General features: G+C 46.5%; 1 protein-coding gene across 1 annotated transcript in view; it reads left to right on the top strand.

Annotated features, from left to right (window-relative positions):
* The window catches only part of LOC137419601 (uncharacterized), a 56,012-nt gene extending 43,808 nt beyond the window's left edge, over positions 1-12,204 (top strand). Inside the window, exon 2 of the mRNA XM_078766358.1 lies at positions 10,576-12,204. Coding sequence (XP_078622484.1) covers positions 10,576-11,807 — 1,232 coding nt within the window. The 3' untranslated portion in view covers positions 11,808-12,204. The remainder of the gene's footprint in view (positions 1-10,575) is intronic.
* Positions 12,205-13,406: the final 1,202 nt, after the last annotated feature.

The raw sequence follows: 13,406 nt of genomic DNA, 5'->3' as shown, positions 1-13,406 counted from the left end.
TTCTCTCCCCCAAGCGCATTCGCGCTGATCCACAACACTCACTACTCACCATGACACTCATCCGCAATGCTCTCTCATTCATCACTTGTACACTCACACACACCTCGGAGCATTGCCTCACCGATGCCTCATTTGAAGCTGCTCACCAGCACTTCCATTCACACTGCATCATCTGCTCTGTCTACTCCCTTCTAAAACTCACGCTCCTCCGTCTTCCCTTACACTCAGCGCTCCCACGTCATTATCAAACACTAAGCTACTACATCCCCACAACAGGAACCAAGTCTCCTATCTAACCTTAACATTGCCTAATGTCATCTTCTAGGGCCCTACACACAATATCCTAACCCACCCGGGCTAGTTTTCACTGCCATACACCCCATAATCTATAGCGCATTTGCCCCAATCATGGGAAGGGTGGCAGGGATGCCACCCTTACCCACCATCATACGGCGCGAGTGGGACCTTGTGGGACCACCTCATATGTGAGTCGTTGCCTGCCTGCCAGACCCCGTGCGTCGCCCCTTGCGGGGTCAGCGCGGGGCCGAACCGGCCGGGCCCCCACAGTACATTACCCCCAAGGGGCTCCCATGCCTCTCCTGTCCCTCTAAAAACTACCCCTGTTGGTGTCGATGCATGGGTCACGCTTCCGCAACCCGCTACCCATTCCATACCACCACAACCTTGCTCACTCACACCTCGCACCTCTCCCATCACCGGACCCTCTCGCTCGCACCCTCGTTCCATACACTCCGGAACAGCCATACACCTCACTCTTGGCCTCTCACGAACATCCGGGTCCATCTCGACCCCCAAGCTTATTAAATCACCTGGCGCATCATACGCATGACCATATTGGTCACCACTTACACCGGGTCCTCTTTCTCTTCACTTCTCCTCCATCACCTGCGAATCCCTCATCCGGTTAATAAGCACATCATCACGATCCGAACACAGACTTTGGACCAATTCTTTTACTTCCTCTTTTATCTCTTTCTTATCCCCTCTCCGTCGCTTCTTAATTTCGCTCACCCCTTCTTCCACTTCTTCTAATTTCTGCTTCACCTCTTTTATTTCCCGGTGCATCTCCTCAAGTTCGTCCTCTAAGGCTACCTTGACCGTTTCTATGTGCGTCCTCACCTGCCGGTCCTTCGTCTCCATTACCTCTGTCACCTCGTCCATTTTCCTCATCAGGTCCTCATGTACCGTCTGACACTCTTTTTTAATTACCCCTACGTCGTTTTTCATCTCCTTCTGTGTTGATTTTAAACCCTCTATTACCACTGTGTTCTTCTTTACCTGGTCCCCCAACTCCTTTTGTCCCACTGTCAGCTGTTCTACTCCCAGCGTCAACTCCTCTATACCACCTTGCAATTTTACAGTCCCCTTTCTCACCTCATTCTCCATTCGCTCCTTACAGTGCCTCACCTCCTCGCGCACTCCTCCGACCTCCTCACTCACACCTCTTCTGATCTCCTCTCCCATCACTTGCATCTCCTGCCCAGATGCCACCCTCATCTGCTCCATTTCCTCCCTGTGAGCATCCAATTTAGTTTCTACCCCCATTCTGACCCCCTCTATCTTCTGCCCCATTTGTTTAACATCCCTTTCCGCTTGGTCCCTCATGTCCCTCAATTTGCCTTCCATAGTTGGAAGTTCATTAGTTGGTGGTCATTAAAGATCCCATGGTGTCCATCACGAAGAGTAGGCGAAGAGTAGGCGAGCTAGTAGCTTGTTTAGCTTGTTTGCTTGTTTAGCTTGTAGTAGCTTGTTTCCGTTTCCGGTCTTGCTGGCGTGGGTTCGTTTTTTCGCAGCTCCACACGCTCTCCATCGAAATCGAAGTTAAGTAATTGTTCCCATTTGTATTTTCGTTATAACTGTATTTCTTTTATGGTGTATGTACGTATATTGTCCCGACAAAGATTTTCGGTGCAAATCTTTCATACCTGTATTGAAAATCGTGTTAATTCGTGTCGTCTTGAGGCCTTGTACAGTGTACACTGTACAACCTTGAGGCTTTGTTTTTCTCTCAGCGTCTGTCGTTTGTGATCCAATAACTTTCGTTCTCTGCTTTCGCAGTCTTTCCACCCCAAAGCCTACTTCCTTATGTAAATTTCAACTCAAAAAAACAAAAAAAAAAGACATTACCTTCTCTGTGCTCATTCGTTTGTTCATTCTTATTCGTTCGTTCGTTCTTCGACCACGTGTTTCTCCCCCATTTCCCCAGATAGATTGTCAAATTTCAACTCGTTATTTTATCGTCCATGCGATATTGTTTGATTTATAGTTAGTTTTGGGTTGAATTTCCTGTAACTCGTAATTAATTAATCGTGTTCTGCTCCTCGTGTGTGGCCTTGTAGTTGTACCCCCGTCGGTGTTTTGTTAACTTAAGCGTGTTTTGCTTGGCTCTTGGTTTTTTCCCTTCTACCCCGAACATAAACTGTCTAACGTTTTAAATCCCCACCCCCCACCCCCCCCAAAAAAACAAAAAAAACAAAAACATTTATTTTATTTTCTCCACGTGTACTGTTGTCTCATCCTGTATTTTCTGTCCAGGTGTGCTGTTCGCCCCACCCCTATTATCTCCTTGCCATCCACCGTTTGCCCTGTTCACGTGACTCGTGGTGGTCCCTCTCGGCTTTCCCCCCGTTGGTATTTTTGTGCATATAAGATTGTTCATAGTTCTGTTTAAATATTATTTAAATATGTTTAACCTTTCCCCTTCTGCGTTTTATTCAGTGGTATATTACAACACGCTGTTTTTCTTCCTATTTAAAAGGCTTTTCTCAATTTCCTCTCCAACTCATCCCACTTCAAAAAAAAGAAATTCAATATCTTATACGTCTCCCTCACTACATGGTCTAAATTCACATTCATTCCATCCCTCCTCCATCATCCTGAACCGGATTGCTAACTTGAAAATCACAACAAACCCAATTTGTTATCAATGTTCGTCTTTCATTAATCATCCACTTTCTAAACTCCCCTCTTGCCCCTCCCATCCAAATCCCCCCCCTTGCTCCTACACTCCGAAACTTCCCCCTTGCCCCTCCACTCTTAAACTCCCCCCTTGCCCCTCCACTCCTGAACTCCCCCCTTGCCCTTCCCCTCCTAAACTCCCCCTTTCCCCCTCCCCTCCTAATCCCCCCCCTTGCCCCTCCACTCCTGATCTCCCCCCTTGCCCCTTCCCTCCAAAACTCCCCCCTTGCCCCTCCCCTCCTAAACTCCCCCCCAATCCCTCCCATTCAATTCTCCCCCCATACCATTCCTCTCCAATTCTCTCTCCTCCCCCCTCCTCCTCCAAGCTGCCTCCTCCCCACTTCGTCTCCCTTCTATCTCATACCTCCACCCCCCCAAACCTTCTACTTTCCTCTGCCCCCCCTCAAACAACCCCTCACTGTGCCGCATCCCTTCACCATCAAACCTTTCATCCTCCTCATCCTTCCCTTTCTTGGAACTCTTCTGCAACATCTGAAACACTATCAACTGCTCTCCCTACCTCCCCCTCTCATCCTTCATCTTACCCTACTCCTCCCCTCCCCTGTCCTGTACCCGATGCTCCCCCTCTCTCTTCATTAACGGTATGGACCTCAAACATCCGGGGCCTTCGCTCAAACCTGACTGATCTCTCCATACAGGTTGCTTCTGACAATCCAGACTTGATCTGCTTAACAGAGACTTTCCTCCTTCAAGATGTCTCTGATTCCTTAATATCTCTTCCTGGTTACTCCTTCCTCCGGTATGATAGACCTGAGCCTCGGCCTGGTGGTGGGGTGGCTATCTTTGTCAAAAACTCTCTTCCTCACTCTCCTTGCACTGCTCTCTTTCCTCCTCACCCGCAGGAGTACCTCTGGTTACGGCTTCCTCTCCGCTCCCACCTTTTGTTCATATGTGTTCTGTACCGTCCCCCAAACAGTGATGACTCCATCTACATTTCAATGTCTGACAACATGGACCAACTTCTATCCACTCATCCCAACTCTCTCTTCCTCATATGTGGTGACTTCAACTGTCATCATGCCACCTGGTTGGGTGTGGGTTCCTCTCTCACCAGTCATGGCACCTCAGCAAAGGACTTCTGTGACTCACTGGGATTGACACAATCTGTCAATTTCCTGACCCGGATCTCAGCCAATGGAGTATCTTCTCTTCTAGACTTGGTTATGACAAACTTCCCTGCTAATGTCTGCTGCTCTTCTTCTGCTCCAATCGGTTCTTCTGATCATGTGCTTGTCAAAGTGGACATCTCTCTGGCCATTCTCAGAGAGCCTCCTCAGCGTCGACGAGTCTGGCATTTCACTCAGGCCGACTGGGACGGTCTTCAAGCTGCCATCAATCGTCTGGATTGGTCTCCCATCTCCACTGCCTCTGACATAAATTCTTCCTGGGAATTCTTCCAAAGCAAACTGATCTCTCTCATGCACAGATTTATCCCATCTCGCCTTCAATTGTCTTACCCTTCCTCCCGTCCATGGTACACTGAATCTTGTGGTGAGGCAGTTGCCCTGAAACAACTTGCCTTTGCCTCTTGGAAGGCTAATCCAACTGAAGGAAATCTCAGTTCCTTCCACCAAGCTCGGAACAAGTGTGTGTCTACCCTCAGGAGTGCCAGGAAGCACTATCTCTCCTCACTCAAGAATGAACTCTCAAACCTGTCTCCTTCCTCCAAATCCTGGTGGCGTCTGGTCAAATCCGTTTCTGGTGTTTGTTCCCCCTCCATCCCCTCCCTTACCTCAAATGGCCACACAGTTGACATCGCACGTGACAAAGCCGAATGCCTCAACTCTGTGTTCGCCTCGAAATCCTTAGTCCCAAACCCATCTCTCTCTGTTCCCACCTTTCCCAGTCGAACCCAACTGCTCCTGCACTCTGTGTCCTTCTCTCCTGACAAGGTGGAGGAGTTTTTGTCAAACCTCGACTCTGATTCTGCAACTGGACCAGACGGCATCAGCCGACGGGTCCTAAAATCCTGCTCTGCCGCTCTATCTCGCCCTCTCTCTGTTCTTTTCACCCTATCTTTTGCTCAAGGTCATCTGCCAGCATCCTGGAAATCAGCTAACATTACCGCTTTACACAAAAAAGGTGCAAAAACAGATCCTTGCAACTACAGACCAATCAGCCTGCTCCCAATTATCAGCAAAGTCATGGAATCCATCATTGCTTCGGATATGAAATCTTTCCTCTTCTCCAATGGCTTGATCTCTGATCATCAATTTGGTTTCAGACCAGGTCACTCGACTCTGGACATGCTGCTTCTGCTGTCTCAACAATGGATGGAGGTCCTCAATGCCAAACAGGAAATCAGAGCTGTCTCCCTTGACATATCACGGGCCTTTGATACGGTCTGGCACCCAGCTCTGCTCACCAAACTCTCCTCCTATGGTATCCATGGAAATCTCCATGCATGGCTTGTGGACTTCCTCTCTGGTCGTAGTCAACGTGTGGCCCTGAATGGATTTCTCTCATCTCCCCTTCCTGTTCAGGCTGGAGTTCCCCAAGGAAGTGTGCTGGGCCCTGTGCTTTTTCTGGTCTTTATCAATGATCTCTCCGACTCTCTGGAAAATCCTCTCTATCTCTTTGCTGATGACTCCACTCTCTGCCGCTCCATTCCTCTTCCCTCAGATCGGCAGTCTGCTGCCTCCTCACTCTCTGAAGACCTGGACAAAATCACAGACTGGTCAAACAAGTGGAACATGTCTTTCAATCCTGACAAATCTCACTCTCTTACTATGTCTCTCCGAAAAGATCGACTGGACAACCCTCCCATCTACTTTCTCAACAATCCTCTCCAAGAAGTTCTGTCACTCAAGCTTTTGGGTCTCACTATCTGCCATGATCTTTCTTGGGAAAACCACATTTCCAATCTGGCCTCCAAAGCCAGTCGCCGACTGGGCATCCTCCGTCGTGCGAAGTCCTTCCTCGGCACACCTGAGCTCCTCACCACATACAAGGCTTTCATCCGCAGCTCAATGGAATACTGTTCTCCCCTATGGGCTGGTGCTCCTGCCTCACACCTGGCTCGGCTTCACGCTGTTGAATCCAAAGCTTTCAAAATCATTGGAATCTCCCGCGATGAAGCTATCTCTGAGGGCCTTTCACTCACTCACCGCAGGCAGGTAGGTGGCCTTTCTGTCTTCTACCGACTCCTCTCCGGCCTTGCTCCCCCAGCTCTCTCTGTGCTCTGTCCCCCAAATATTCCTACAGGTCGCACAAGATCTGCCAGCAACCCTCTGATGGTTAAACTGCCGAAATCTCGGCTCTCTGCTCACCTTCACTCTTTCATTCCTCTTTTCTCCCGCCTGTGGAACAAACTCCCACACTCCCTTCAATCCCTCTCCTCCCTCCAGGCCTTTAAAACAGCTGTTCACCACCATCTCTTATCTTCCCCCATCCATAACCTTGATCTTTTCTACCCCCACTAATTCACCCCCACTAATTTCTACCCCCACTAATTCACCACTAATTCACCCCAGATCCACCTTGTTTGAAATTCCAACTTCTTTCCTGAAATCCTGGCAGTGTCCATATGTTTATACCTCTCCCACCCCCCCCCCCCCCTTCACATGCCTCCCCCCAAAGCCCTCTCCCTCCCACAGATCTCTCGATGTCTCCATGTCTCTCGGTCCCTGCTCTCAAATGTTGTGTTTGTGTCCTTCCCCATCTCTCCCCATCTTGTCTACCGCTCCCGATGTTATTTGTTTTATGTGTCTGTTTGTCTTTCTGTGTGATTAATGTTCGCTCTTTCACGAGCCTCGATCTTGTATACAAAAAAATAAAAAAAAATAAAAAATACTGTTTTCTAACCCCTCTCACCCCTTTTTCATCCCTTCCATTTGATTTTCTTGAGCGGCCATTCTGTTTTCTACCCCTGTTAACCCATGTTTCACCCCTTCTATTTGATTCTCTTGAGTGGCCATTCTGTTTTCTACCCCCTTTAACCCATGTTTCACCCCTTCTATCCCATTGTCTAACCCCTCTAATTTAGCTTCTAGCCATTCCCCCATTTCTCCCATTTTGCCCCCCATTCTGCCCCCCAATCGCTCACTATGAGCCCTCATTTGCTCACTCTGAGCATCCATCCGGTTCCCCATTACCCCCATCATTCTGCTTTCCATTTCTTCGCTATTCTTGTCCATAAGGGCCTTCATTTGTATAAAAAAAAGGTTCAAATCCACCAGCGGCGCTGCTACGGTCGCGGGCGCGGTCGCCGTAGCCATGTGTGAGGCGCCATTTTGCGCGCCCGTAACCTCGTGCGCTAGGACGCCATTTTGCGAACCTGCCGCCCTCACTGCTTCGCTCTCCTCATGTCCCTCAATTTGGTCCTGGATCGACCCTGCCTCACTCTCCTCTACCGGAACCCAGCCGTCTTGATCTCCCATAGTGCGACTTTCAAAATTCGGGTTTTTTGTAAAACAAAATCAAATTTCGGTGACTTGTAATTTTGAGCGCGTTAAGCGTGCTTCGGGTCCGTATCTCACTCCCAGACACCAATTGTTGCGGTAATAACACAATTGGTGTCCAAAATTTGGGCTAAATAAATTTAGTCCCAGGTTCGAATCCCAACTCCTGACAACAATTGTTACGGACGCGGTTAAAGATGTTATTTACCGAGCGGTGGTATTGCCGCGACCTAACAGTTTCCCCGATTCTTCCCCAACTCACCCGGTTCACCCAGACGTTGGCCAAATCGCGCTATGCCAAATCAATGATAGAAAGGACACGACGACTGGGAAAGAGGAAACGACGCAAAGGGTACAGTTCTCAAGACCTCCGGAGGAGGGTATAATTACAGTGGTGGAGAAAAGGGGTAGATTACAAGGCAGTGAGGTAAAGACACAGAAGAGATGGGCACTTAATTACCGTCTTATCTTATCCCGGACAGACCACAGACAAACGGAACAAGGCTGACGTACACAGGGATTGATGGCAGGGAGGGACAGGTAGTTCGATGGCACAAGGTGCACCTTGGCTCGGGGACAGGATAAAGCACGGTCCAGTCCAGAAGATGCGGGGAGGCCTCACAGCGCTCGGAGGTGGTCTTGCTTGCTCCAAGCTCAGCGCGCATCTGACGTCACCTCCCTCTTCCTGTGCATGCTCAGCGGGGAGTGACACGCCCTCGGCTGGTTGGCTCCGCCCCACTTGCACCGGTCCGCCGCTTCCATTGGGTGCGGGGGTTACCGGGCTCCGCCCTTGCGAGGAGCTGACAGGGAGCCCCTATTTGGCAACCCCGTCGAGCACATGTTCGATGGCGGCTCGTTGGGAAGGTCTGGTGCCCTCCCAACACCCCCTACCAACCAAGCCGGAGTGAGGACGCGCACTTCCCGCGCCCGCCGCTGCCGTTGCTGTTGTTGTTGTTGTTGTTGCTGAACCGTGAGGAAGAGCTGCGGGGAGGTATTGGGAGGTCCTAAACTTCCTAACGGTGCCATACAATCACATTCTGGTGCAACGAAGGGTCAGAATTAATGGAAACGAGTCCTTAACTGACATAGACTAATAATAACTAGCAAGATGTCCTATAGTTGTCTTACATGAGATGCGGTGAACCTGGGCACGACATTTAATGGGGGAAATAGGGGGAGGTCGGGTCTACAGTGTTGTTTACAGAAAATGGGACTAGGGAATGGGGGATTGGGGATAGTTGGGAAGTATTGAGAAAATAGGGGAATATTTACAAGCGGATATGGATGGATGCAAATCCCATATCCGCAACAATATATATATATATATATATATATATATATATATATATATATAGATATCTGTGCAGTGTCTGTCTTGTGTTATCTTGTCTTGTCCTGTGTTGTCACTGAACTACTCCCTCAAACTTTTGTGAAATCGTACTATTCCAACTTGACCCAGGGCAGGAGTATGCGCTCTACTGAGTGGCATTTTAGTTTTTTTCTGTTTTCCTTTAAAAACCATTTTCTTTACCATAAACTTTTAAAACCATAAACAAAAAACAAAAAAACCGCAGCTGTATATATATATATATATATATATATATATATATATATATATATATATATATATATATATATATATATATATATATATATATTTATATTAGGGTGGGCTTCAAAAAATCAAAATGCAGAGTTTCCCCGGGACATGGTCTATGTTTGTTCCTTTTAGTGTCAAAGGAAACCACACCAAATCTGAATGGAATCCAAAAATATTTAGGGGTGCCACATCAGTGATGAATTTTCCCCCATGCAAAAATAGGAATTCCCATTTTTTGGGCTGTATATACACAAAATAAATACATAATTATATATATCCATCTATCTATAATTCCAGTAATCTCTGTGTGTATGTGTGTGTGTATGTGTGTATGTGTGTGTGTCTGTGACCACTGTTTCTCGACAACCACGGGTCCGATATACTTGAAACTTGCCAGGTATATTGCTGGGGACCCGAGGATGTGCCTTTTCAAGGTTTCATATTAATCGGAGAAGTAGTTACCGAGCTATGTCCAAAAAACGATTCAACCAATCAGAGAGCAGCGAGCTATCACGTGTGCCGAACGTGGCGAACAGACTCTGCCTCGGACGGCACATTTGAGAGCGTATTCATTTATTTCACGTTGGCAAACTATGTTGGCGCTATGTTGGCATTAAACTATGTTTTAAAACTAATTAAAACTAATTTGCGATTCATCGTAACTGCGATATGCGACCTTCCGGACAGTCAAATGAGGACGTCACTTCCGGACTTACGGATAGTCATAGTGACGACGTACTGATGCTGAACGTGGCGAGCAGACGCTGCCTCGGACGGCACATTTGAGAGCGTATTCATTTATTTGACCTTGCAATCTGTGTTGATTGTTGTAAGGTACGATCGATTGTTGTACACGTTTATAATAACTCTGCCGATACAGGCCCGATTAACTGCAGCGCCATCCGAGCTGCGGCGTCGGGACGATACATTCATTGTACGGTCACATCACGCACTTACGGCCACGCCCATGGGCCCATGGGCACGCCCATGCATGCATGGGCGAAGACATTTTTATTTTTTTTTTGGCAAGGAATGGGCACCCACGTACGGGCACGTCCTAGTTAAATATAATATTAAAAATAAATATATAGTAAATATACATTAAATAATAATAATATATATTATATTATACATTATATATACAATTATACGATAGACAATTATACAAATATAGACAAATATAATACATTAAATAATATATTAAAAATAAATATAATATATTAAAATTTAAATATAATAAATAAATATATAGTTATACAATATATATACATTATAATTAAATATACATTAAATTTATACATAAAATATACATTAAATAATAAATATACATAAATACACATTATACATTATATATATAGTTATATACAATATATTATACATACAGTTTTGAGACTTCCTATGATCACTATCTGGGCAATTTTCATGCATGTTTTGTACAGGTTCCCGGGGTCAGGGGTACGCTTTTTTAGTGTGTAATATGGAGGCCTAACTTATTGACTGTGGCTCTTTTGTAGAGAGTGACCCTGTGGAGTAAGAATTAACAGGATTTTACCCACATTCTTGCGTATTTTGCAGATATGGCATGTGCTAGTACCAGTGTTTCATTGAAAACTCGGGCTCAGGATAATGTGTATCTCATTGGGTCCACTTCTGGAGATGCCATCAAAGGTGCCAAGCTCCCGACTGTGCATCAATCTCTTGTCCTGTTTTTCCATCACCTGAAGAAGGAGAATCGCACTGCCCGGGAGAGTGCAACCCTCACTATTGAAGAGGTTGTGAAGTTCTGGGAAAAAGCTCACCTACCTACAACGACGAAGCAGCACTGCATCCATCGTTTGGAGAGGCTATATGAAGAATGGAGGAGCCTCCAAAAAGGTGCAAAGCGGGGTGGTGCGACCCAAGAGAAAAAGGAAGCATCCTTCAAGGCCTCCTTGGAGAAGACGTTTGATCTTAGGCATGCAGATTCGGAGGCCATAATCACCAACCCCGAGGACAGGAAGTTTCTTCACGATCAATTCTCAGAGAGGAAGGCTTCAATGGGATCTGCAGACACTGTGTTGGAAGCAAAAACGAAGCGAAAGAAAGAAAGGGAAGAAAAGGAGAAGACTAAGGCAGAGAAGGAAAATAAGAGACAGGAAATGGTCATGAAGGGTGCTCTGCTATGGAAGTCACAGACTCAGACTCTGACTCTGAGACCACGGCACAGGCTGGTTCTTCATCATCTGATGGTGGGATATCTCGTCCCAAGAAAAGAAGGCCTATCAACATTGTCACTCCTGAAGTCGCAGTTTGAACAAATCAATCAGAAGATGGCTCAGGCAGCCTTGAAGGCACTTGGCCGCCACACGTGGTACATGAGCCCAGTACTAGTGGCATTTGCATTCTTTGACACCAGAATTGACAAAGAAAGCAAGATCAATATGATTGAAGCATTGAAAAATGACGGTGAAAACCCCTCTCCAAAGAGACCAGCTATCAAACGAGGAACCGCCCTGTCAATCGCTGGCCTCATAACAAAACACACCAAGCATTTCTTCAGCATCCTAGGGACCCCAACTGATTGGATGGATAAGGATCCTGGTTCATGGGAGCAAGAAACTAGCTTTCAGGAAGCAAAGAAAGCCGCCAGTGGCTTAGTCGTGGTGAACGACAGGGCAGAAAGGGGTGTCGCATTGATACAAGACTACAATAAGCTCTTTACAAAGGATGAAGAGCAAAAGCAAGCTCTGCTCCAAGTTGTTGCTGCTCACAGGAAGATGTACCCCGATGCCAGGAAGGCAACAGTGGTGAAACAGGCCCAGAAATAGGAGTTACATTTCTCATTATATTTGGGTTTTTAAATATTATGTGATATGGTGTCTCTTCAATTTATGAACTGAACATTTGGATTGTTATCATTGAATTTGAGTTTTCATAGCAATATAGTGCTATTTGTGCAGCTATTGTAACTTGTGTTTGCTAGAATACAAAGAAAGTGAGTGGAGGGTGGATTTTCATAAAACAAACTTCTGGTTTTGCTTTCGATCCATATATAGAAAAGTTTTGTAGACACCTTTAGTTTGAAGGCTGATGTGGCACCCCTAAATAAAATCAGATTGCTTTCATATTTGGTGTCTTTTCATTTTGGAACAAAAGGAACAACATAAAGCCTTGTCCCAGTAAATATTCAAAAAAAATTATTTTGAGCACCACCCTTATATATATATATATATATATATATATATATATATATATATATATATATATATATATATATATATATATATATATACATATATATGTAACGAATTTGAGAAGTGTAACGGTTTTGAGAAGGGTAACGGTTTTGAGAAGTGTAACAATTTTGGAGAAAGTGTAACGAATGTGAAAAGTATGGTTTTGTTGTGTGTAACACCCTCGTAATGTAAATAATGGTCGCAGCCGTCCTCCTAGTTAATTCCATGAAACTTACACACAGGCCACGATATATCTTTTTAAATAGTTTATTTCCTTATTCCATGTAGGCTAAATATGTGTTTCCCACTAGATTGACTCTGCATTGTATCAAACGAAATAAGCGTAGGCCCCTTTCAATTTCCCCAATCATCTCCGCTCTCCAAAGTTCCTTTCAAAAGCGGTGCGAGTGGTGTTCAATCCCGCAAGCCGCCATTGCCCATGTGCTCATCTCGGAGAAGAGGGGGGTAGGAGCCGCCAACTCACAGGCGTGGCACGTCGTCATGATCAAAGGAGGAATCGGACAGCCCTAACAGCCAACCAGCACCGCGGTTAGCGACCCGGTAGGCGTGCCCTCGCAGCCGGCGGCTTGATTCCGCCCCGAGTAATAAAAGCGACTGGAAGGGACTGCTTCGGGAGATGAGAGAAGAGGTGACATGCGAGAGGAGCTGTGAGCTGAGCTGTGAGCGGTGAGATGAGAGACGCTCCAAGCCAAAAAGGAGAGGTACTTGGAGAGGAAACCAGCTTTGGAGAGACGCGCTGAGAGGAGGGAGACGGCTCCACCAGAAGGAGAGGAGCAGGTGTGACCGAGCCAGCGCGTGACGTCTACAGCATCAGCAGCGTCGACGCGACCGAGGGTTTTCCCGCCAAAAACGTGAAGAATTGGGAGCTGCTACCTCCAGCCCTGCCGGTTGCAGGGACCTGACCCTGCCTCCCTCTCCAGCAACCCACCTCCGCCATCCCTGCCTGCAATTTCCCCCGTGTAAGTGTGAACGTCGTCTGTCTTGAATGTTGTCCTGGGGTTAAGTAAATTGAATAGTATAAGTTAACGATTCACTGTGTGACTGCTTCTTCCATCCATTGCTTGTGTGTGTATAATAAATCTGTTCTTCCTCCGTACTCTGTCTTCTTCTCTTTTCCTTCTCTTTCGGTCGCTTTAGAGGTTTCCCGATTGAATATCTGTGGTGCGATCT

Source organism: Myxine glutinosa, chromosome 1 (assembly GCF_964187855.1).
Source record: "Myxine glutinosa chromosome 1, kmMyxGlut1.1, whole genome shotgun sequence".
Taxonomy (NCBI): Eukaryota; Metazoa; Chordata; class Myxini; order Myxiniformes; family Myxinidae; genus Myxine; species Myxine glutinosa.
Note: the sequence above shows the minus strand (reverse complement) of the source record. Positions and strands in the feature narration are given on the sequence as shown.